Below are 24806 nucleotides of genomic sequence, written 5' to 3'. Positions count from 1 at the left end.
TATACAGCTCCTCCAGAGGATCCAAAGTCAGTCCCCTGGCCTACCTCAGGCAACTCACAACCACAGGTAGCCCTAGCTCCTGAGGATCCGACACCCTGTTCTGACCTCCATGATGACCCCCACCCACACGTACATGCCCGCACACCAACAGCATATGCATACGCACACTTAAAAATAGAAAACATACCTTTTAAAAAGGGAAAACTATAAAGTATATGATGTCTGGGCCAGCAAGAAGCCTCGGTGGATTAAAGGTGCTTGTCATCAAGCCGGAGCTTGGTCCCTGGAACCTACATGGTGGAAAGAGAAAATCAGCTCATGAAAATTGTCCCCCAACCTCAACATGTGTGCCTTGACATGCATGCTGTCACCCAGCCATATATACAAAAAAAGTTAAAAAAAAAAAAACAGAAATCATTTTTGGAGAGATATGTATGTTAACCCTAATTTAAATATTGCATAAACATATATAGAGACATTATATATAAAAATCCAAGTAATAGTAAAAAAAATGGATTTTCTATTAAGTAGACATAATTATTTATAGTGTGTGTGTGTGTGTGTGTGTGTGTGTGTGTGTGTGTGTGTGTGTGTGCACGTTGAGGCAGGGTTTCCCTGGATAGCCCTGCCTGTCCTAGAACTTGCTCTGTAGACCAGGCTGACCTCAAACTCACCAAGATCCATCTGCCTCTACCTCTTCAGTGCTTGGAGTAAAGACACAGGCTGCCATTGGCTGAACATATAAATTTTTAAATGGAAAGCTATGTGGGGCTGGGACTAAAACTCACTAACAGAACTCTTGCTAACATATGCAAGGTTCCAGGTTTTCCCCTCAGCATTGCAAAGCAGAGGAGAAGGAAGAGGAAGAGGAAGAGGAGGAGGAAGAAGAAGAGGAGGAGGAGGAGGAGGAGGAGGAGGAGGAGGAGGAGGAGGAGGAGGAGGAGGAGGAGGAGGAGGTAGAAAATAAGCAAGAGGACAACGATGTGCCTATGTATAGCAGCACCCACCTTTGAGGCTAGCACTCGTGAAGCCGAGGCAGGAGGATTATGATTTTAAGGCCACCCTGGGATACATAGCAAGACCCTGTTTTTAAAAACAACTTCAGCCTGGTGGTGGTGGTGCACACCTGTAACCTCAGGACTCAGCAGGCAGAGGCAAGTGGACATCTGAGTTGGAGGCCAGCCTGATCTGCAGATTGAGTTCAAAGACAGCCAGGACTACACAGAGAAACTGTCTCAAAAAACAACCAAAACAAAAACAAATAAACCAAAAAGCCCAAAGACCTACCTGGCATGCATAAAGCCCAGGATCAGGTCCTAAGGCGCCCCGGATAGGCATCTGGTCTACCCAACTGTGGTAAGAGCAATTCTAATCATGGCATCCAAATTTGTTTCTTTCACCCCAAATGCATATGTTCACACAGTACTGAATCTCCTTTTAAACGTTCTTCCTGAGGGGTTGGGGATTTAGCTCAGTGGTAGAGCGCTTGCCTAGCAAGCGCAAGGCCCTGGGTTCGGTCCCCAGCTCTGAAAAAAAAAAGAAAAAAAAAGAAAAGTTCTTCCTGGAACTCTGAGCATTCACAGATTTCTATCAGCTAGTTCTCAGTAAGAAGTGCTTTGGTCTAGAGCTCAGTATTCTGTGCACAGTTAAGTACAGACAGGAAGAAAATACGGGTGCTAAGCATAGCACAGCCAGCAGAGGGCAGAGTGGGACACAGTGCAAGCCTGGGCCATGGACCAGCTAAGCTGGGCTTCTTTTTTTATACTTGTGGGTTTGCTGTGTGAGTGTATGTCTGTGGGGATGTGCAAACCTGTGCACACACAAGGAGGCCAGAAGATGGAATCCTGTGCTGTTTCAGTTTCCTTCTCTTCCAGGAGTGGTCTCCATCTGTGAACTCGTACGGGCTGGGTTACAAGCAAGTGTGTAATGGTGTGTTACATGGGTGCTGGGATCCAAACTTTGGTCTTCATGATTTCAAAGCAAGTGCCTTTAAAGATGAGCCTCTCTAGCCCTATTCTTTCATGACGAGAGCTCACTATGTAAGCTGGTCTTAGTCCAGTCTTCCTGCCTCAGCCTTCTGAGAGCTGGGACTGCAAGTGTATATCACAATGTCAGGTCACACACTGGGCTTCAACATCCCACTCAAAGCCTTCCACACCTGTCCCCTAATGGCACCATTCACCTAAGAACCCCACTGCCATACAAGTCTGCTCATCATCCAAGGCCTGCAGATATCATTCCCACCGGCAGCTGAATCCAGGCACGTAATGATGCCCACATTTTGAGTCATCTTCTAAAAAGGACTTCTAAAACCAGCTGTGCACTCTCCAACCAAACTAAGATCCCACTGGAGACCGATTACACACAGATAGAACCATGCTCTGCAAATAATATGACCTCTATATATTCAGCAGGGATCGGAGGCCAATCTCTTGGTTCCTGGAGTGGAACCCATCAGATTCCCACCACCATGTTATACAGAGCTCAGTCACAGCCTGGATTTTCAGCTACCTGGTTATCTGCAGGGTCGACTCACAAAAGAGGCCTCTAGCAGATCTGAAGACAGTGTGGCCCGTCAGCTCCACAGGAGATAGAAAGTGAATGACAGCAAGACTGGACGCCTGATGCACTGCACCGCACGTAGATTTCATCCACTCACTCAACATCTGCCACCATAGGCAAAAACAGTAAATGAAGCCCTTCACTCAGCACACTCACAAGCTATAGGAAGACAAACACATTCCCCGCTCTACTTGTGAACCTATCTAGAAAGACTATCTTTTTTTTTTTCTTTCTTTTTCTTTTTCTTTTTTTCGGAGCTGGGGACCGAACCCAGGGCCTTGCGCTTGCTAGGCAAGCGCTCTACCACTGAGTTAAATCCCCGACCCGAAAGACTATCTTTTTTTATGGAGCTGAGAGAGACTATACCAGTGTGGCACTCTGGAAAGGTTGAAGGAACCAAGCTGATCACAATACTGAGACTAAAACAGAACCAACGCCAATTAAGATGAGTCAAGGGTGATTCAAGAAAACACACATGAGGGGAGAAGGCTGAGGGAGATGCACACAGTTTAGGAGATGGGTTGCCATTTTGTACTCAAGTCCAGAAACTGCCATGGGAAAAGGGGGTGTGGTGAGACCAAGAGGAAGAGGCTAACGGAGAAAAGAGTACTGAGTACTTAAGAATACTAAAAAAGCTAAAGGGAGCAAAGTTACGTGGGGCAGGGTGTCCTGTGTTTTTGTTCACTGTCCGAGAACCCTCAACCTAGATTATTTGTAGACTGCAAGCCGATGGGACAGGGAGTTGAGGAAGTTAAGAAAGACAAAATTTTTCCCGTTCAACAAAAGGGTCCTAGTTTTCTACTCTATGTTAGGCACTATGATGGATCTGATGTGAGCAGAAATTAAAACACGGATCTTGCCCCAGAGGCCACGGATACACGGTGGGGAAAGGGGAAAAAAAAAAAAAGAAAAAAAAACAAACACAGGTTTTGAAGGATGAAGTTAGCCAAGCTGTCAACACTAATGGGTAAAGAGTTCAGAGCACAGCACTCTAGGGATGAACGGGAAGAAAAGGAAGGCGAGCAGCGAACTGAGCCCGGCGCTAAGAGGCGGGAAGCACGCGGCCGCCAGGTCCCGGCCCCCTCCCGCCCGGGCCCGCCGCTCACCACTCACACGGAAGCGCTTGGTACACCCCTACACCGGTCCGGCCAGCACTCGGGCCGCCCAGTGGCGTTCCACCACGACGCCGGGAACCTCAGCCAATCAGAGATGAGCTCTGCCCTGCCTCTGGCTGGACAACCAATGGCGGTATTCCGGGACCGGAAGTTGTTCCAGCCGGCTGGGGTTTCCACAGACGCCCAGGAGGTACCGGTGGCTGAACCAGCGGTGCTGACTGGTGGAGCCGAACAGGGGCTGCCGGTAAGTGAGGAGAGGGTGGTTACTGCCAAGGGAGGGATGCCGAGGTGGCGCCGGAACCTTGGCCTGACGTCCCGGCGCCGAGCCATGAGGGTCCAGCTCGGAACCGGACTCAATGTTCTCTGAGCACTAGCACCACGAGGGACCCGGAGGCTGCGGCGGTGCCGCCCACCCTGTCTGTCATCGTTTCCCACCACCTGGGCCCTGTAGGATCGCCAGCAGTCCCCTACACAAACTGTAAAGTTCTTGGTGCCCATTTCATAGGTGAGGAATCCGAGAGAGAAGCAGGGAAGGATCACTACTTGTGCACGGTTTCATAGCAAGCTTATGTCCAACATTAAAAGCCGATGCTCTCTGACCTCAGAGTTCCCATCTTTCCGCTGCAGTGCACCACTTCAGAGGGGGAACGCCTCAGGGAATGTACATGGTGATATGCCCGCCCTATTTGTCACACAATACACTACACACAATTGCAATGATGCTGTAGGGGCGGGAAAAGAAGAGGGTGGGGAGGTCATATGACGGTCAAGCTGAAGAAAGGGACAGCTGATGCAATGGCATGTAGCTCAGGGCTCTTGAGAGTTTGATTGGTCTCAGTCTCTTCCCACAGCTCACCCAGCTAGCTACTAGCTGGACTTGCTCTTGAAGGAAACTGGTCAGGTGGCTAAAATGTTTCTGAGAACCTGATTGATTTCTAGGAAACCCCTCAGTAAGTGAAACTGAAAGGGTGTGGCAAAGCAGGAAAGAAAAACAATAGACTTAAAAAAAAACTGAAATGGGGAGAGTATTAAAGACCTCCACCCTGGCTGGGCATTCTCATCTGCTCAACTGCCCAGTGTGATCGGGGCCCTTGGACTACACAGCCAGAGTACGTATTGCCTTCTTGGCTAGGTTCGCAGCTTGTTTACTGTTGTTCTAGTGGTTATAGGAAAGTGTTGAAGACTTGAGAAGAGCGTGTGTCAGGATTAGGATGTTAGGCATTTATTTCATCTATTTGACTCAAGTTGTGCCCTGGTTTTGAGCAGTAGATGTAGCCAGTGCCCAGCAGCCTGTGCCCAGCAGCCTGTGCCCATTCAGAGCTTGCCCTGCAACATCTTCAAACCTCCGGCTGACTTGGCCTCCTTAAGTGGTCAGTACCTGAATACGTTTGCATTCTTATCGGGACATGTGTCTTTGTAAATTAGCATCTTTCTCTTTGAAGGTAGTGTTCGTGGGGTTGAGCTTGTAGTTCCATTATTAAAAGGCTTACTTGGCATGTTCCAGGCTCTGGGTTCAATCCCCAATGCCTTTGGCTGGGAAAATAGCCTTTCATTAACTAGACCATCATCTATCCCTAAGTTTAGGAGTGTAAAGAACCGCTTGCTCTAAAGGGGTTTTGTCTTCTGCGATCATGTCAATCTGAAACTGTTGTTATCTACTCTTTGAGACCACAGTCCCGAGGTATCTAGAAAGTTTCCTAGACCACCCTCTTTCCAACCTGCCCCTAAAATCTTGCTGTCTTCCTCCCTCAGGCTGGAGCGTCTGTGGGTCTTACCTGTGATGGTTTCCTCGTGGTGAAAATCCTTTTCTTTCCTATCTGCTCACACTGTAATGTGCCCCTTTCTTTATGAGCCTACCATGTTATCTAGAACAATGCCATCTTTCCAAATGAGCCACAGGTTAGAGGGCCTGCAGAGGGGAATTATGGGTGGAGGAGCCTTTGTGGGCTTCTCCTCAGAGACCTGCTGTGCTTGCTCTGCAGTACGCAGGGTTTTTGGCAGATTGATGTTTTACAATCCCAGTACTTTTGTTACAGGGGATAATAGATGACTTCCTGGTTGTTACCTCTTTCTTTCTTCCATATTGTATTAGTAGTTGGGTAAATAAATAGCATTTCCTTAATAAAGAGACGACTTCTCACCCGAGGTTGATGTTGCCCTTAACCCTTTGGCATCTTGGAGTCCTGCATAAAGATGGTAAACATCCAGTGACTGTGCAAATGTCGCTGTACTTCAAGAACTCCCAGCTAAACACCTCTGCAGTTAAGCTTAATTCTCAAGGTTAGCAAACAAAAACAGAGGAGGATGGGGAGAGCTCGTCACACAGGACAGAGGTAAGTGTGTGACTGCATGAAGGAAGGAAGGTGGGAGCTCTGTTTTCTTTGCTCCAACCATTCCTAGAATATTCACTCAAGAAATTGCCTCTCACTCTCTTGGTCTCCCTCCCTCTCTCCCTCATGCACACACACACACACACACACACACACACACACACACACCTGACTAAACAGTGACCGTGCGTGAGGAAAACAGATCTCACCTGTTATGTCCTCTCTCTGATTTGGTTTGTACGCCGCTTCCAAGTCAGGGTTATAATACGAGATAGGTGCTCCCCTCCAACGCGGATCCTAAACGCACATCCGGTTCCCTAGCTGACGATGTCCTCTCCCATTCCTGATGCAGTGGAAAGAGACTAGCTGTCCCAGGCTCACTCACTCATCCCCTGGCACTCAGTTTCTAGGAGTTGAGTGCAGTTCTGGCCACAGCTGATTGCAGTCTTTGCAGAGCCCCACATTTGTGAAGGAGCAGGGTAAATAAAGGCAAGTCCAGGGGTAACCAGAAAAGGGGAGATGTTACAATGGGCAAAGAAGCCCAATAAGAGGTCTAAGACCTAGAGGAAACTCAAGGTGCTCACCAAACTTCCCTTTGTGGGAATCGGGTAAGATGGTTCTCAATGGCTGCTGTCCTGACGTCCTAGTTTGGGTATTGTGAGTTCATTGACTTGTATGAATGTGGTAGTGTTGGACAAACTTAACCAATGGATAAATACAAACAAGTGGCATCTCCACTGTGCATCTCAGAGGCAGGTAGGTGGGGGACAGTGGCTGGGAACCACCTGAGCTTTTGTCCTCCAGTGGAAACCTTCCATCCTGCAGGACGTTGTCAGGGAGGTAACACAACAGTATGTTCTGTGAAGGCAGTAAATGTCCTGTCCTGCAGGGGGAGCTCATTAAACTCAGAAAGTAAACAACTTACTAGCTTCAGAAAATCCCTGAAACTAACCAGATTCCCTAGGTTCCTCCCTCCCCTCAAGCATACATGAGCAATAAGGACTGATGAGAGAGACTCTCAGAGGAACCCAGCTGCCCAGAAGAGGCTCAGACCACCTTAGCTGCCTTCGGGCTGTGTGGTACCGTCCAGGTGACTAGCTCTCATAAGCCATCACCCATGCTAGAGTGGGCTTTGGTGATACAGCTGCTTTTGAGTCATCTAAATGACTCATTGGTTCAAAGTGGAGTAGAGGGCCAGAGGGACACAGCACTCACTGGCTCACCGCTTTGGACTTCGGTGGACTTCGGCTTAATCGGATCTGTTCTCAGAAGCGAGGAGATAGCTGTTCATGTCTCCTCAAGAATACTGTCACGTAGCACATTCCACGTAGTCACATACTTCTATATCCATGACCTAGACAGGACAGATCTGTCACAAGATTCTGGTGAGGCTCAGGTGACTTGATGCATGGAGGAACTTAGACCAAGGTACCAGGTCAGGGTGCTCAGTTACTGGTCCAGCACAGGCTGCGGCTCCTCCTCTAACACCAGTCAGGTAAAGCTGAGTTAGTGGATCCCTAGAGTCCTCACTCCCTAACAAGACTGAGGTGCACATGTATCTGGCTTACAGTTTGTAGTGTGTTCCTGCATCAGTTTAATCTCATTTATTTCTATAACAGCCCATAAGGTAAGTTTAAAAGTTCCAAGTTACCTCTTTATAGATAAGAAAGTGCCTGGCCCAAGAGGACTCCAGATGGCCCAGTCCCCAGCCTTTCCAGTGTCAATAGAGATAGCGTCTGATAGAAAGAAGATGCAGGCACCCCTTCTAGCCTCAGTAAGGCAGCACGTGGGATAGCCAGGCTCATGCGGGATAGCCAGGCTCATGTGGGATGGCCAGGCTCACCGACCGTATGGTCGAGAACTCAGAACAGAGAGGACCTGTCCACCTGGACCTTGCTGTGAGAACACATTTGGCCAGCTAGAGGCCATGTGCATAACTGTGTTCTTTATGGTTGCAAAGGCCTGAGAGATATTCCCAGGTAGTAAAGATAAAGAACAAATAAGATTTTGCAAAGTGTTTTGGTGTGGTGGATGTAGCCTTACTAAAGTGTGTTTCTATTCCAAGCAAACATGATTTCCTCTCTTCTGGGCACCAGATGGGAGCAAACATCACCCCGTGCCAACTTACTGTTTACAAGAAGGCCCTCCTGTGCTGGCCTCATTAGTACTTCCCACTAATGCCTTTAGTTCTCCTTGTCAGCATGGATGCTGCGCTTTTTATGATCCCCAGATTTCTCCTTAACTCTTTGCATGAATGTCCTGTTGCCCCGTTCTCTGTTACAGCTCAGTGACCACATCTCTCTGAAAGGTTGAGTGCTGTAAAGGAAGCACAGCTACAGCAGTCTGCTCATGGCGCCCACCCTCATCTCGCATTTCATTTTCTCTCCACAGAGTCCTGTCTCAACTGCTGAACACACTTCTCACACGCCAGCTGCAGGCCTAGGTCCTAGAAGATGGCAGACATGCCCAGTGGCGAGTCCTGCACCTCTCCACTGGAGCTCTTCAACAGCATAGCTGCTCAAGGGGAGCTCGTGAGGTCCCTCAAAGCTGGAAATGCACCAAAAGTAGGTGATTTGTCGGGCTCTCCAATCCGTGCACCTGAGCAAGCGTCCACACCTGCACAGCTGTCTGGGTATAGTCTGCTGAGTTCAGTGTTGTTCTTATGCCTGTGTTTGTGCATGGCCTTTGTACTGTAGGGAACTGCTCCACAGATCTCAAAGATGCCAGAGTCTTAGGTAAAACAGTATAGGATTCACATGTGATCTGCCCGGTACTGTAGGCCTTCTTAGTGTTGTGTGTGCTCTGTGTAACAGTTGCAATGCCCTATGTCTTTTCATTGGTTGGTTGGGGTTGGGGTTTTGTGTTTGTTGCTATACTATATCTGTAGAGGATATAGTAGTTACCTTTTTGTCTGTTGCTATGACAAAATGCAGGACAAAAGCAACTTTAGGAAGAGAGTGTGTTTGTCTCACAGTGTAAGGTTAGTCCTTCATGGCAGGGAGAGCATAGAGGCAGGACTGTGAGCCAGCTGGTCATATCGAGTCACTGTCAAGAGATAGAGAAGAGCATCTGCGCCCAGCTCTCTTTCTCTATGGAGTAACACCACCTACATTAGGGTGTGTCTCCCACCTTAATTAGCCCTGTCTAAAGCTGTCTTTTAGACCTGGGTAGAGGATTATTTCCAGGGCACTTCTTCATCCTGTCAAGTTGACAGTGAATAAAGTGACAGGTGGAATGTGTGCATCCTCAGTGCAGATGAAGAACCTCTCTGTGTTTAGTAGTTCCTGCCCTGTGTTAGTTGAACCCAAGGATACAGAACCCACAGCTAAAGGTCCTGAGCACCAGGGCCTTCCAGCCTGTTCTCCCCAGCTCTGCTCATGCACAGACGTTTTCAGTTTACCGCTGATTCTCTTAAGGTTTACTGGATTGCCTACTATGCCCCTCCTTTCCTAATTTCAAGTCTGGGACTTTGGCCCAAGCCACAAGAGATTCCTGCTTTCATGCACATTCCCGTCCTCCAGCTGCCGGGATATGTCGCAGTTGTAGTTCTGTCAGTGTTAGTCCAGGCGTTATCACACGGTGTCAACACATAGACAGCTGAACGTCAACTGTAGCATGAGCCCTTTCCCTTCCCTTCCCCTCCCTTCCCTTCCCACCTTCTGTTTTCTCTAGGGTTAATGTTTGCCTTAATTTCTGTTTGCCCGGCCTTTTCTGTGTTCTTCATAATGCCGTTGCCAGCCACCACATAACACAGTCAAAGACGCTAGGGTCTGATAGGTTGTGAACACAGTCAACATAGTGTTTGTACTTGAGTTACTTTTGTATAATTTGAGCTTTTGTTTCCTGTTGGGTGAGAGTTGTTTGGTTGGTTTTGGACGATGGCATGTGGCACATGCTAAGGAAGCATTCTGCCACTGTCTTAGCTACTTTTCTCATTTCTGTATCCAGATGGCTGACCCAGAACACCAGCTTCAGAGAGGAAGAGTTTTTCTTATCACACAGTTTGAGGGTCCACTCCCTCATGGTGTCAGATGCATCTGTCTGATACCCCAAGCCATGGGATGGTACTACCTACATTCTAGGTGGATCTTCCCTCACCTGATAAACCACTGTGGAAACATCTTGACAGACACACCCATCAGTGTCACCTGGGTGATATCAAGTCCAATCAAGGTGACCCTAAGAGTTAGCTGTCACAGCCTAAGGACAGGTATTCAGGCCTAGTGTGTGTGTTCATTTATCATTAAGCTTGTATGCCCACTTACTTAATAGCAAGGTTTCTACCTTGGCAGAAGCCCCTGTACCCCATGTGTACCCCATGTTTATCCAGTCTCTTGACTGCATCAAAGCTCACATCAGTCAAGTAGTGGGCCTGTACCATCTAGGTTAGCGCACTGATGTGTGGATGCTAAATGACACGTTTCTCATACGTCATCCCCACCATTAAGCAATGTAGGACTATCATGGCTCTTCCCCGGGCGTTGAATTCTTAACACACAGCAGCTACTATGTAAAGGTAGCGTCTTGGGCAGTCTTGCAGGACCTCTGTCAATTTACCTTTCCAAAGGTTTGATTGATGGCTAAGCTAGGTGTGGAGTTCTGAGATGGAGGCGACTTTCCCTTAGAATTCTGTTGTTTCATTTTTGTCTCTCACAGAATCTCAATGTGGTCCAGCCTAACCTCAACCTGCAAGGATACCTATGAACTTCTGATCTTCCTGCCTCTGCCTCCTGATGGCTTACACTAGAGTGATGGGAAACCACACTTAACTTCCCTTCAAATGTGGTCCCTGTGGCTTGGTCACCATTGTCAGTGCATTTTGTTGTGCTCACTAGGGACATTGGAGTCCTTCTGTTCTTGTACTCAGACATTCCAGAGATAGGACCAGTACTCCTTGTAAACTTTAGTTCTCAGAAACCATATTGTTCATTTGATCTGTTTGGTGCTCTTCTTTTCTGTTCTTAGGTCAGAAACCACTCCTCCAGCTTTCGTATTTCTTGCTGCCACTTCCCATTTCTTTCTTTTCTTTGAGGGCAGCACCTCCCCCTGCTGTCCTCCCTTTCTCCTGCTGTAAGCTCCCAGGCGTCCCTTGCACGTGCTCCTTAGTTCACTGAGTGGGTAATCAGAGCTCCTGGTGCTCTCTGCCCTGTGTGCCCCAGAGTCTTCCCGTCCCTCTCACATCACAGGCATCGCACATGTGTACTGTAGCTTGCCATCTACTCAAAGCCTTGGAGACAGTTGTCAGCTGTCCTGTGTATGGCCCCTTTCCTCGATAGCTGTGGAACTTGTTTTGGTTGAGGAATCTTTGTGTTCAAAGTATTAACCTCTCTTTTTCCGGAAATCATATTCACTGTGATGGGCTATCCAGGGAGTGTGAGTGCTGGTGTTGGTATACTTCCCACTGTTATATATGGCAGTCTCTGGTCTTCATACCACTGTTCTTCCCATGGAAACTTCTGAGAGAACCGAGGCCTTAGGCATGGGCTGAACTGTTTCCTGAACAGAAAGCCGGCTTTCCTGTTATTGCCCGTATGTCATTACTCCATCTCCGATGCCTGGGTCTCTGGTAGTCTGTGCTGTGAAGTGGGCTCACTGCCCTCCAAACCAGCCCTTCTCAGCTTTTCTTTTTCTCATGTGTTCAGTATCTCAGTTGCCCCTGAACTTGCCACCTTCTGGGTCCTATAGCTGCCACCTGTTCCTGTTTATTTGTCTTCTGGGGTTGTCCTTTTTAAGGAGCTTTCTTTTTTTTTTTTTTTAAAGATTTATTTATTTATTATATATAAGTACACTGTAGCTGTCTTCAGATACACCAGAAGAGGGCATCAGATCTCTTTACAGATGGTTGTGAGCCACCATGTGGTTGCTGGGAATTGAACTCATGACCTCTGGAAGAACAGTCGGGTGCTCTTAACCGCTGAGTCATCTCTCCAGCCCTTTAAGGAGCTTTCTAATAGTGGGTTTTAGGAGCTGGTCAGTCTACGTCTTCAATGGCAGCAAAAGCACTTCATGGTCTTTTGCTGCCTCCACTCTTAGGTCTCCATGTCCTCCTCCACTGCTGCTTTCCATCTGTCTGTCTTCTCGCACGACTGTTCATGCTACCGGCTGGTGCCGTCCACCTCACATTCATTGGTTGGTCATTAGGCTGAGCAAACCATTACATTTTAAAGGAAATAAGTGGTGTAAAGTGCCACACCCACTCCAGTGGAGTCTGTGTGACGTGAAGCTCTTGTGTTTCGTTTCTGTCCAGAACAGAGGCCTGTGCCTGGAATGCCTTGGCCTCCTGGAGGTCCTAGCAGTCTCCCTACAAAAAGATGATGACTAGGGTCTATGCTTGCAATGGAGGTACCTTCTGTGTTGTAGCCTTGGTGATCTTAGCAACTTGAAGCTGTCAATAATATCTGATTTTAAGAATATAGCAGTGTGGGAAGATGGTCGTGTACCTTTAGATGTCTCAGGAACTGAGAGTTCAGAGACGGAAACGTCTCACACCATCATGATCCTGATGAACTCAACAGCTGCAATGAACTCAACTGCTGCACCCACTAGTTCCCAGTAAATAGGAGAGAAATTAACTGCAATTACTAACAACATGACTGTTCCAGAATAGCCTTTCCCCCCTTTTAGATAAGTTTTGTTTAGCATGATTCAGAATAGTAATGATTCTTTTAGAAAGATCATAGACAAGTTCCATCAAGTTGAACAAACTTATCAAGGGTTAACTATGCTTACAAAAGTTTCCTTATTATTCTGAGGGGCCATAAATATAGAGTTTAAACTTTATTATGACAAAGATAAATGATGAATGCATACCTGGTGACCACAAATCTGGCAGTATAACTGCAGTTTTTTAAACTATTGTTTGCAGTTGAGAACTGTTTCCTAGACTGTATGTTTGTGTTTAGCTTTTCTCTCTGTAAGGGACATTGGTGGGGTAATGAATAAGAGCTGGATGACTGCCAATTATGATGTTCTAACTGCTTAAATCTACACCAAAAAGTAAAGCTTTTCGTAGCAGCACACACCTCGAGTTTGTGTCTGTCTGTCACACCGAATCCGTTCTCTACCTGAAATCCAAGCCTTGGTCCCTCTGCTGACGCACTCGCCTGGGTGGTCTGCGACAGTAAAGAGAAAGTCATGTCCAAACACCTGATTATCCAGAACTCACCAGGTGGGCTCAGTGAACTAGGACAAATGGTTTTCAGGCAAAGGTCTAAAATACACAAAAGACCCAAGTATCTATCATTTCTCCTGCAAACCTACTTTAGAAGGCTAACAGTGGCATTTCTGTCAGTCGAACATTAAATTTCAGTAACACTGTATGTAATGTTTTTAATTAGTACTCCCTTTTTTTTCATCCTCATTCTGAGACAGGATCTGGCTGGTAGCCCTGGCTGCTCTGGAACACACAGACACAGAGATTCCCCTGCCTCTGTCTCCCGAGTTTGACACCATTAGAACACTGGCTTTTAAGTTGAGTCTCCATGTCCTAGACCACAGTACACTGAAAAGGGAAGCAAGTCAGGCAGGTCTGCTTTTATTCTGGGCTACAGAAGTTCCCTGAGCAGGGATAAGGTTAAATGTTTCCTCTTTCCAGAATCGGATCAGAAAGAGTATAAATTGTCAGCAGTCAGTAATTAAAAGATACCATTTGCTGTGTGCTTCAGAGCAAGGCAAGTCTGCCGCAGATAATTGTGCAGATGAAACTTGTTAAACATTTATTTCCTTTCCAGTGCTGAGCCTAGGACGGCATCTGCTCGCTTGTGTGAGCTATAAACATGGAGTTATTGACTGCATGAGGTAAACTCATTTTGATAACAAATTCTAGATAAGTGTAGTTTGTGAAGCACTGTGCACTACGGAACCCTAGCTCCCTTTAGCCGGGGTCCTGTACCGGTGAACTGCGCTCTAAGTGAGGTTGGAGTCATGATTTTCTTCCCCAGGCAGCCCATTTACAGTAATGGTGCATAAAGTCTAAGTAGAAATGTGTGTGTTTCCCTAGGCGAGCAAATTAGACTGCATAGTCTCTGTGGTCTGTCTAATCCAGCTATGGCAGTTACCAGTCTAGAGCTTGAGGTCACTCATGATTTGCTCACCTTACTTAGGCCTGTTCTTTGAAGCTTCTGGAGTGGCCACTGTGAGCACCTGGAAAAGGGATCCTCACTAAGTTTCCAGAGGGCCTAGGGATACAGCTTACAATTGCTGCTGCTACTCTCTCCTTTTCTCTTTTTACTTCTTTTTTTAAAAAAATAAAGTCTTATGTAACCAGACCGTCCTCCAACTTTCTGTATTGCCAGGAATGATTTAGACCTCCTGATCCCCCTGTCTATACCTCCCAAGTGTTGGGGTTGCAGGAATCATGGCATGGAGACACTAGAAACAGCCTGGTTAGCTAGAAAGATAGCTCAGCAGTTAAGAGCCTTTGCTTCTCTTACAGAGGAACTGACTGGGTTGGTTCTCAGCACCCAATGATAACTCACAAAGATAACTCCAATGCTAGGAGGCCCAGTGCCCTCTTTTGGCCTTCACAGGTACATATGGCACATACATACATACATACATGCATACATAGGGCAAATACTCATACACATCAAATAAAAATAAAGCTTAAGAAATAGCTTGATGAGACTGTGTCATGCTGCGCTGTCCCTGTCTCTGAGCATCCCTCGGTCCACACTTTTCCCTGCCTTCTGCCTTCTTGACGGATGTGCCTTTGAGTTGCCATCACCTCTCCTCTGGCCTCTTAGGTTGTGTCTGTAAATTTTCATTCTCAGCTGTGCAGGATGTAACATGGTGCAGTGTGCACTCTGAGCTCCATTAAAGGAGCTGTCGCACACACACCTTGTCATAAACAATAGTGTGTTCTGAGTCACAGCTACTGCCCCATTTGGTTCTAGTCATAATCTGTAGCACTAGAGTATCACACAAGTGTAAGCTATACCTGAGCCCAGTTCCCTGCCTGTTCAGGACAACTCCCTGGCCCCCATAGTCCTCAGCAAGCCCTTGCCAAGGCTGTTGTAGAACTACACAGGCGACGTGTGTAAAAGGCCTTGCACAGCGCCTGCCACCTGTCTGCTTTTCTGCAGACCTTGTCAGCATTTGAACTTCACCTTGTTTTCCCTTTAGGATGAGATTGAGTCTGCAGTAAAGATGTTGTTGTCATTAAAAATGAACTATAAGACTGCCATGGGGGAGGAATACAAGGCTGGCTGCCCTCCTGGGAATTCAACAGCTGGGAGTAATGGTGACCCAGATGCCACAAAAGCCAGCGAGGATTTTGTGGATCCATGGACGGTGCGGACAAGCAGCGCAAAAGGCATCGACTACGACAAACTCATTGGTGAGTCATCACCCGCCTCCTTCACAGCCCCTCAGTGTCTAGTAGGGACTGCTGTGTCCTCCTCGTTGGCATTTCTGAATAAGTGCGCTTTGGCAAACTTCTATGCGTTTTCAATTGGCACAGTAATTGTGTATATTCTTTGGACAGGATGATTGTGTATATGTGTACCCTAATGCCAAAATCAGGATACTAGACATGGTTATCGGCACCAACAATCTTTTTCTTGCTGGTATTTAAGTTCTCTCTGGTAGCTATTGTGAAATACATAATGCATCTTGTTGATGGCATCCACTCACTGTTGGTGGCCCATCAGAATTCACTAATCTCGCTGGGACAGCCTTTCCCCATTCTCTTCCCCTGCCTTGTACTCTACCTTTAGATCCCACATAGGATGAGATCCTATAGTATTTGATCTTCTGTGACTCCTGATCTAGCTTGTTCTTGGGGTTAAGCTCTATTGTAGATAACAGGATTCTACTTCCTTTCACAGCTGTGTTGTACTCTGTGTGTGTATGTGTGTGTGTGTGTCTGTGTGTGTGTGTGTGTGTGTGTGTGTGTGTGTCTGTATATACATCACATTTGCTTTGTTCAGAAACACATGGGTAGATTCCATCTTGTGAGTATGTCAATAGAAATTAAGATACTTCGGGGTTGGGGATTTAGCTCAGTGGTAGAGCGCTTGCCTAGGAAGCGCAAGGCCCTGGGTTCGGTCCCCAGCTCCGGAAAAAAAAAAAAAAAAAAAATTAAGATACTTCTTTAAACATAGTAATTTCAGTATCTTTGGATATATATGATATTTTTAAATTTTGAGTTATTTCTATTGGAGTTACTTCTAAGTAAAAGGCTTCAATATCAGAAACAAATAGATCCTGGATTGTATATTATAGTCACAAAGAATTTAAAATTAGATAACAATAAACCAACATGGCGGCTCATGCCTGTTATGAGCAATTAAGAGTGCAGGCGAAAGGGTCAGGAGTTCAAGGTAATCCTTGGCCATAGTTCAGTGACAGCCTGGGACACATCGATTATGCCCCAAGAGACCAAAGTTTTAAATGACACAAAATGACATATTTCAAAATTGGGATCTGATGCGAGCAACCTGGTAGGTTTCCCTAGTGTGAGAGCTCTTTCAGAACTGGAGAGCTCCATCACAGTCGGCTTGTGTGCTACCAAGGGCTCACTAGGGCTCACCATCACACGCTTCCTCAGGCGCTGGCTGTCCACGGGTGTCATTGACAGTTGTCAAGGAAGAAACCACTGAGGTGTTTATGTCTCCATCAGAACTACTTCAGCAACCATGGGGTTGGGGATTTAGCTCAGTGGTAGAGCGCTTGCCTAGGAAGTGCAAGGCCCTGGGTTCGGTCCCCAGCTCCAGAAAAAAAGAACAAAAAAAAAAAAAAAAAAAAAAAGAACTACTTCAGCAACCTAAAACATAGACTGTCACTGAGGGGAGAGTCTCTTCAGGACCAACATGAATCTTAAGTCAGCAGTTTGAGAAATGTGGGAATTGTAGCTGTTGTCAGGGTAAGCTACACCTTAAGGAGAGTGTGTGTGTGTGTGTGTGTGTGTGTGTGTGTGTGTGTGTCTGTCTGTCTGTCTGTCTGTCTGTCTGTCTGTCTGTCTGAATTAGCAGCAAGACTGCTTTCTGAGTGCATTCCCATCACAGTCTAGACTCAGGCAAATAGCATACAGTGTATGGTGTACCCCTTTCGCTGTTTTGCTACAAAGGTCCTTTCCCTGTCTGTGGGGGTAAGCATTACAGCCCAGAGCCTAAGGAGACCAGGGTCATTGAGACAGGTTACTAAGCCTTTTGCATCTAAGAAAGTCATCTCTTCTGTTTCCTGGTGTTTTTTGCAGTTCAGTTTGGAAGCAGCAAAATTGACAAGGAGCTGATAAACCGAATCGAGCGAGCCACGGGCCAAAGGCCACACCGCTTCCTGCGCCGGGGCATCTTCTTCTCCCACCGGTCAGGACCCTCCTTCTGCTCTGGGTTCATAGAACTGGGGATGCTGGGGGGGCCTGGCACCTGGGCAAAGTGAGGCTGCTGTAGTAACTCATTGTGGAATCACCTCATCCCTGCAAGGCCTCAGCTTTTGTGAACACCCACTTTACAGTGGAGGTCATCCCTAACATGCAGTCCTATTCTGTGCTGTGAATTATAAAAGGACGTGAGAGCAAGGGCGTGTCCCTCCAACGGCAGGACTTCCCACACAGTAAGCAGGAGGCTTCCTGAAGTTACCCATGCTCATCCTCCCCTCATGAATGACATCAAGAGACATTTACAGCTGAGCCCTTGGGGCAGAGAATCCCTGCTTTGGACCATAAATTCTGTGCAGATAACATCAAGAAGGGCAAGTTCTAGAAGACTTCTTGCCTCTTCCATCCCACAGATTGCTTTTCCTCAGCTCAGTTCATGGAACTGATGACCTGAGGTCGGGGTGTTCTGTTCTACTTGTGCTTCAACGAGCACTCAGAAAAGAACATTCCCACCCAAATGTTTCACAGCATATCTGCAGAGGGTTCTGGGTCCTGCTCAGCCCACAGTCAGTATTTTCTTAATTGGGCCAGTGAGATGGGTCAGCAGGTAAAGGTGCCTACTGCCAAGCCAGACTCAATGCTACTGAGTGCTGTTCCCAGGACCATAAGGGGAAAGGAGAGAAAAGCAGACTCCCTCAGAATGTCCTTTGACATTAAGTCCATGGTATGAACACACATACACAGAAACACAAATACATTCATAAAATACAATTTAAAAAGTTGTGGCCATCAGTCCCCAGCTCCGAAAAAAAAGAAAAAAGAAAAAAAAAAGTTGTGGCCAGGTGTGGTAGCACATACCCTTAATCCCAGCACTCAGGAGACAGAGGCAGGGATTCACTGTGAGTTTGATGCCAGCCTGGTCTACATAGTTTCAGGATAGCCAGATACATAAAGAAACCTTGTCGCGCACACGTGTGTGTGTGTGTGTGTGTGTGTGTGTGTGTTTAACGTTTGCAAAGTATTGACTACTGCTGGTGTCTCAGTACAGAGGTTTTTATCTCCCAGCAGAGAATCCTCCCTGTCAGCAGTCTCCCAAAACTGGGTGAGGGGCACACCCACAATCCCCACACTAAAGAGGTGGAAGCAGGAGGAACAGAAGTTCAGAGTCATCTGTGACCGCATAGACAATTCAAGGCCAGTCTAGGAAACTTGAGGACCCTATCTCCGAAATAGAAAGAGAGCAAGTCCAGCAAATTCTGAGTTAAAATATATCTGCCAGCTCCATTCTTCTTCAAGATTATTTTAGCTCCTTACACTTCTGTGTGAATTTTAAAACCAGCCTCTTCTTTTCTAGAAAAAAGGCCTCTGAGATTTGAACAGAGGTTTGTCAATACAAAAACATAGTTCTCACCCCTTGGAAAATAAGATAAATATGAGTGACCATAGTCCAGAGACAGATTCATTCCTGAAACACCATGTTGTTCCAGGGTGATAATAACTTCAGAACAAAATAAAGTCATGACCGGGGTGGGAGGGGACTCAGGCTGACCTCTGCCATAGGCCTCAGTTGCCATCTGATGCCATTCCTGGCTTTGCTACTGGTGGTTGCTTAGAACATTCCAAAAACATTACCTGATAGTCCCAAAGTTTTCCAGTCACTCCCTACGGTGGGCAGTGACTGGCTATTGAAAAAGCTAACGTGACCTGTAATGTTCTGACCCACCTGTGTGCACCACCATGCCTGGTCTTGAGCACAAAGCAAGCTTTCTCCTGGGCTTCAGTGTACATGGTGTTCCAGATCTGTTAGCCAGTTTGGTGAATATTGTGATCTTAAAGTACTGTCTTGGGTTTGGGGTTTAGTTTGTTTATTAGACGGGGTCTAGCTGTACAGCCCTAGCTGGCCTAGAACTGTTGTTGCTTATGCCAAGGCAGAGTCTTAGTTTTCTGGGATAGCCTGGAGCTCACAGTCCTACTAGGAATACTGGCACACCCACATTCCCAAACTTGCCTTTGTGGGGTTTTCTGATTGATAATTTATTCTTTTTGTTGGTGAAAACACCATGCAGATATTCTGCTCTTTTCCTAATCTATTATTGTGTGGATGTATGTGTTTGTTTAGCCATTGCATATAGCTGTCACAGGACAGCTTGTGGGATTTGGTTCTCTCCCAAGAAGCAAGCTCCAGTCCTCAGCTTGAAGCAAACATTTTTGCCCACTGAGCTGTCTCATGGTGTTGATCTTATAGTCTCAGACATCTTAGAGATTCACTGCCTGCCACTGTGCTCCTATGTAATAGCTCAGGGAAGGCATTGAACGTTCTGAGGTTGACAGAGCCCATTACCTCATGCTGTCTGTGAAGAGGCACCTACAAGCTCATCTAACAAGGCCCTTTGGGAAGGGCGTGCGTGAGATGGGCCTTTGCCCAGTGACCAGATGATACGCCCTCTGGCCACTTGAAAAGCAACTCAGGGCGGGGCTTCTCTCTGTTCCATGTGCCCACTAAAATTCACTGTGTGAAGCCGGTGTGGTGGCTTCGTCCCAGCAGTCAAGAGGCCCCAATGGCAGACAGATGAGACCAGCCAGGGCTACATAGTGAGACCCTGTCTCCAAAATAAAAAAGATATGTGAATGAGTTTGAGCCCTGTGCTGTGCATGTGTTAGCACCAGGAGGGGAAGCAGGAATGAGATTCCCAGGCTACTCTTAGCCACACAGCAAGAGCCTGGCTCAGAAAGCCAGGAAACGAGAAGGTGATGTGCACCTCTAGTCCTGGCCAATTAGGGGTTAAATGTCACCTTCCACTGCACAGTGAGTTCAAGGCCAGGCTGAGCTAAATAAGACCCTTCCTATCTCTCAATGTGCAGAGCACACAGTATACACAAGGCAGAAACCGGCAGCTAGCACTACTGGTAGGCCTTTTCCCCTAGATCGTGGGAGAAGGTAGCACCAGAATGGTTTTTGTCTGTTCATTTCTTTTTTGAGGCAGGGTATGATAGCTTGGGCTGACCTCTAATTCATTATGTAACTGAAGCTCCCTGAACTCCTGACCCTTCTGCCTATACCCCAGAGTACCAAGACTGCAGTCAGGCATTACCTCTTCTGGCTGTACCCCACTGTTATCTAGACTCTCCTGTCCAGCCCCAGGGAAGGAGGTTTATTTATTATTCTTCGTCTGCAGCACCTCTGCTCAGAAACAGCCTCACAGCTCACTCCCAGCCTTTAGTTGGTTTCAGACACAGAAATGTGCATACACACACATGTACACACACACACACTTAAGTAAAAACAAACTTTAAAAAAGAAAAGAAAGAAGGTGGGGCACAGTGGGGCAATCCCGACACTCAGGAGGCAGAGGCGGGGGGAGCTCTGAGTTCGAGGCCAGCCTGGTATAGAGTGAGTTCCAGGACAGCCAGAGCTTTACTGTGAGTCCCTGTCAAAAAAAAAAAAAACCTAAACCAAGGAAGAGGACACAAGCTCCAGGGTAGAGAGATGGTTTAGTGAGTACTTGTTGTGAGAGCATTAGAAGCGTGAGGACCTGAGCTCAGTCTCTGGGACTGTATAACAAAACAGGTGTGATGGAGACACAGAAAGGCAGCTAGATCCCTGGGGTTCGCTGGTCAGCCAGCCTCCCCTACTTGGTGAGCCCCAGATTCCATGAAGAGAACCTGTCTCAAAAGCGGCTCCTAAGAAACAATACCTGAAGTTACCCACACACCTAGACTACACACCATGCACGCACGCACGCACGCACGCACGCACGCACTCGCGCGCACACCTGTCCTGGATACTGCCTCAGATCTCAGCATCTGCAGGTAGAAACAGGCCTTCAAGCTAATGCTGATTTCAGCTAGCAAGGAGCAACCTCCATGGTACTGACAGTGTTCCCATCCTGGGACAGAAAGGGTGACTCTCAAATTCTTCTCAGTGTGCCACGTTAGCTCTGCAGCTGGGAACTTCATCCTAAACTGCCTGGACCTACTCTCCTGTCCTCGCCAAGCTAGGCCTGCATGGAACCCTGAGATGTCAAGGCTTGGTCTCTACAGTTCCAGGAGTGGTTGGTTCTAAAGGGAGGAGTGTGTGATACTGGATGAGTCTCCCATCCCCAAGGATTGTGGAAAGCACCAAGTACATTTCTTTGAGGCAGTCACTGGAGCCATTCTAGAAAGTACCAGTGGACACTTGGCATACTCATCCTCACCTTTAAAACATCTGTTAGGAGACAGAGTCATTACTCTGTGGCACTGAGTGTCCTGGAGCTCGCTGATAGACCAGGCTGTCCTCAGAATTCTGAGCTCTACCTGCCTCTGCCTTCTGCTGAGCACTGGGATTAAAGGCGTGGGCCGTCACATGTGGCCCAGGTAAGATTCCTGTTGTTAGGAGATTACTATTCCCAACTTCATGACTTGGTTTCCCAAAGCAGTTAGTCACACAAGCCATCACAGAGTTAATTGTGTCATTGTAGTCCCGGCCCAGGGAGATCAAACCGTGGTCATCATCTATGGTGTTCATCTCTGTACACTTTTCACTAACAAATGACCTTGAGTGCCAAAAAATCTGTTTCTTTCTCTTTTCCTTTAGAGATATGAATCAAATTCTGGATGCCTATGAAAATAAGAAGCCATTTTACCTGTACACAGGCAGGGGCCCCTCCTCCGAAGCAATGCATCTGGGTCATCTCGTCCCATTTATTTTCACAAAGTAAGGATTGCTCGTGTGACCTGGCCTAGTGAAACCACAGTGGCACTTGAAGAGCATCTCAGAAGCGAGGGCTGCTGCTGTTGGCTGAGCTGCCAGGACCTTGCTGTCTGTGCTCTGTTCACTGGGTTTACACCTGGGCTCGCCCTGTAAGAGCCAGGTGTGATGGGGGATCACACCGCCATGGAGTCACCCATGCTGCTCCACTCCTCTTCCTACTGCTTGTCCCTGCCACAGTAGGCCCACTGTAGTCCAAACCTGATGTTTGGGCATTCTGATATAAAGGGACATTCCTCCTGGGGTCTCCCACCTCAGTGTCCCTGGATTGGCTGACTGCAGGGCATGTTGGGCATGGAGTGACATGTGTGTTTCGTAGGTGGCTGCAGGATGTGTTCGATGTGCCTCTGGTCATCCAGATGTCTGATGATGAGAAGTACCTGTGGAAGGACTTGACTCTGGAACAGGCATACAGCTACACCGTGGAAAATGCCAAGGACATCATTGCCTGTGGCTTTGACGTCAACAAAACGTTCATCTTCTCTGATCTTGAGTATATGGGGTAAGGTATGGGGTAAGGGTTTGGCTGCCTTCTGAGCAAGTGAATGCAGACCTCGTGACCAGCCTGAAATGCTTGATGTGGGTTATGGCCTAGTTTTTCTTCTCTTATGATCTGGAGTGTTGGTTTCATTAAGCAGTAATTCGGGAGGTGGAGATCTGTATGTGAACATAGAAAGAATTAAGTAACGCCAAAATCTACTGTTGCCTTCTTAACCACATCTACAGAAATCATAGACATGCGTCCACGTTGTCATGGCTTTACCTCAGCTGTCATAGTGAAGGACTTTGCACTATAGTGTCCAAGGACAGCAAATCCGAGAGTTTGGTAGCCTTATCGCTTTCAATGTGACTTTTTCCTCAGAGAAGGGAGTGGCACTTGTTAGATAACCTCTGCACAGTCCCACATGTTTACATCAGCATACTTCATTCATGCATGTCATCCCCAGTGACTACAAAATATGGTAAAATCACACTTGGAAGCAGTGTGTTGGTGTGTACGTACAATCAGTCCCATTCCTTGGGGGCCTGAGGAAGTAGGGTCAAGAGGTCAAGACTATACAGGGGCTACATAGTAAGACCCTGTGAGAAGAAATGAAGTGGGTGGGTGGGAGGTGTTTTTAGTCAGCCATCCTAAGAATGAGATTAAACCTTGTACATACCTCTAACCCCACACCCAGGCTACTGATACATACAGTCGGCCACAGTTAGACCCTGACTCAAGAATAAAGTGCTGTAATGAACAGTCTTTAGCCCCACAGACACTTCCTGAGTGCTGGGGAGTGACTCAGTGGTAGAGCATGTGCCTACTATGTGTGAGGCCCTCAGATTGTCCCCACCATGATGGGACTTAGGACCATGGTGGGTCTTGGGAGGCATCGAGTCCTGAACACTAGAAAATGTGAGCCTTCAGTCAAGGGAGTTGACTCAGCAGGTCAGGTGGGCTTTGAGCTCAGGGCCCTCTTGTGTAATGTTACAGCCAATGCTTAGGCCAAAGCAGGTAGGAGGAAGCACACAAGGGCCCTAGAGGCACAGAGAGTTTGGATGTCTGTTTCCCCAGGCTGCCTTTATAAATACTTGAAGCCAAGTGGGAAGTCTGTATCTACTGGAAGCAACAAAAACCCCGACAAGAAAGCTGATCTTTCTTCCAGCTAGGAAAATCATTAAAATTTTTAAAATATTTTTATTATTCTGGGTGTGGTAGCGCATATTGTTAATCCTAGCACTAGGGAGGGAAAGACAGAAGGATCTCTCTGGGTTTGAGGCCCTGTGGCCTAAATAATGAGACACAGTCTCAAAATATATATATATATTTGAATTGCATTTCACTTATTTATTGAGAGGAATGTGTGTAGGTAGGTAGGTGAGAGGACATCTTGTAGGACAGTTCTCTCCTTCTGCAATATGGATCCTTGGAATCAAGTTCAGATCAGGGCCGTGGCAGCACTTGGAACAGCTGAGATCTTTTGTTTGCCCGTCCCCAACACAGAGAGACAAATTTTTCAGTTTTTCCTGTCAGACTGTTTTTTAATTACTCCATGTAAACATGCAGATCTGCTGTCCTGGGAGGAGTTTAAGTGGATCTAAGATGAAGATCTGACCACAGCTCTTCAGTGGTGTATGGTAACATAGTCAGCTGACTATGCCCTGTGTGCCAGCCTTCTCTCATTCCTCAGAATAACTGACACAAGTGCTAGGCTCTCCCTCACAGGCAGGCTGCTGGCAGTACACAGTGACCGTAGCTTTCATTTGTGAGGCCCTCCATGTGTTGCTTAGGCTGGCCTTGAACTCGTGCACAAGTAATCTTCCTCCTCTGCCTCCCAGCTGGCCAAGGCAGTGAGAACTTTGTCTCCCTCACAGCTTCTGCTCTCTGAAGTGTACTTAGGCCTAGAGCCCTCCTGTCCTTGTTTTCCACACTCCCGCCTTGCCTGGTGCCCCAGCATGGGACGAGAGGAGTTCACTCTGCTCTTAGCACACATACTCTTGTAGTTTGGGCCCTGCACTCTCTTCAGCAGCATTGCTATCTCCAGTTTGATGGACAGTTTATAAGTCTGCCCTCTCTGGACTGAAATGTCAGTGTGGTCTTAGTCAGGGTTTCTACTGCTGTGATGAACCACCAGGGCCAAAAGCAAGTTTCCTATGTTTTAGAGGTCATCGAAGGAAGTCACAATAGGAACTCACACAGGACAGGAATCTGAGGCAGAAGCTGATGCAGAGGCCATGAAGGGATGTTG

At 47.2% G+C, this 24806-nt stretch overlaps 2 protein-coding genes across 11 annotated transcripts in view; one reads left to right on the top strand and one right to left on the bottom strand.

The window, feature by feature from the left end:
* The window catches only part of Wdr25 (WD repeat domain 25), a 132365-nt gene extending 128643 nt beyond the window's left edge, over nucleotides 1–3722 (bottom strand). The window contains exons 1-3 of one of the 7 annotated variants that reach the window (XM_063262013.1): nucleotides 3676–3722; nucleotides 1288–1526; nucleotides 188–290 (exon numbers count right to left, since the gene is read on the bottom strand). The gene's annotated coding sequence lies outside the window, so the exon portion shown is untranslated. Of the gene's footprint in view, nucleotides 1–187; nucleotides 291–1287; nucleotides 1527–3668 lie in introns of those variants that run through there. The other 6 variants (XM_039112407.2, XM_063262012.1, XM_039112408.1 and 3 more) reach the window with 6 other exon arrangements.
* A 144-nt stretch (nucleotides 3723–3866) lies between these two features.
* Nucleotides 3867–24806, top strand: part of Wars1 (tryptophanyl-tRNA synthetase 1) — a 31183-nt gene continuing 10243 nt past the window's right edge. The window contains 6 exon segments of one of the 4 annotated variants that reach the window (NM_001013170.2): nucleotides 3867–3921; nucleotides 8399–8571; nucleotides 15131–15344; nucleotides 17205–17313; nucleotides 21901–22020; nucleotides 22394–22576. In NM_001013170.2, coding sequence (NP_001013188.2) covers nucleotides 8461–8571; nucleotides 15131–15344; nucleotides 17205–17313; nucleotides 21901–22020; nucleotides 22394–22576 — 737 coding nt within the window. In that variant the 5' untranslated portion in view covers nucleotides 3867–3921; nucleotides 8399–8460. 4 annotated transcript variants of the gene reach the window in all.

The sequence above is a fragment of the Rattus norvegicus genome, chromosome 6, assembly GCF_036323735.1.
Source record: "Rattus norvegicus strain BN/NHsdMcwi chromosome 6, GRCr8, whole genome shotgun sequence".
Taxonomy (NCBI): domain Eukaryota; kingdom Metazoa; phylum Chordata; class Mammalia; order Rodentia; family Muridae; genus Rattus; species Rattus norvegicus.
This window is presented reverse-complemented; position numbering and strand designations above follow the sequence as displayed.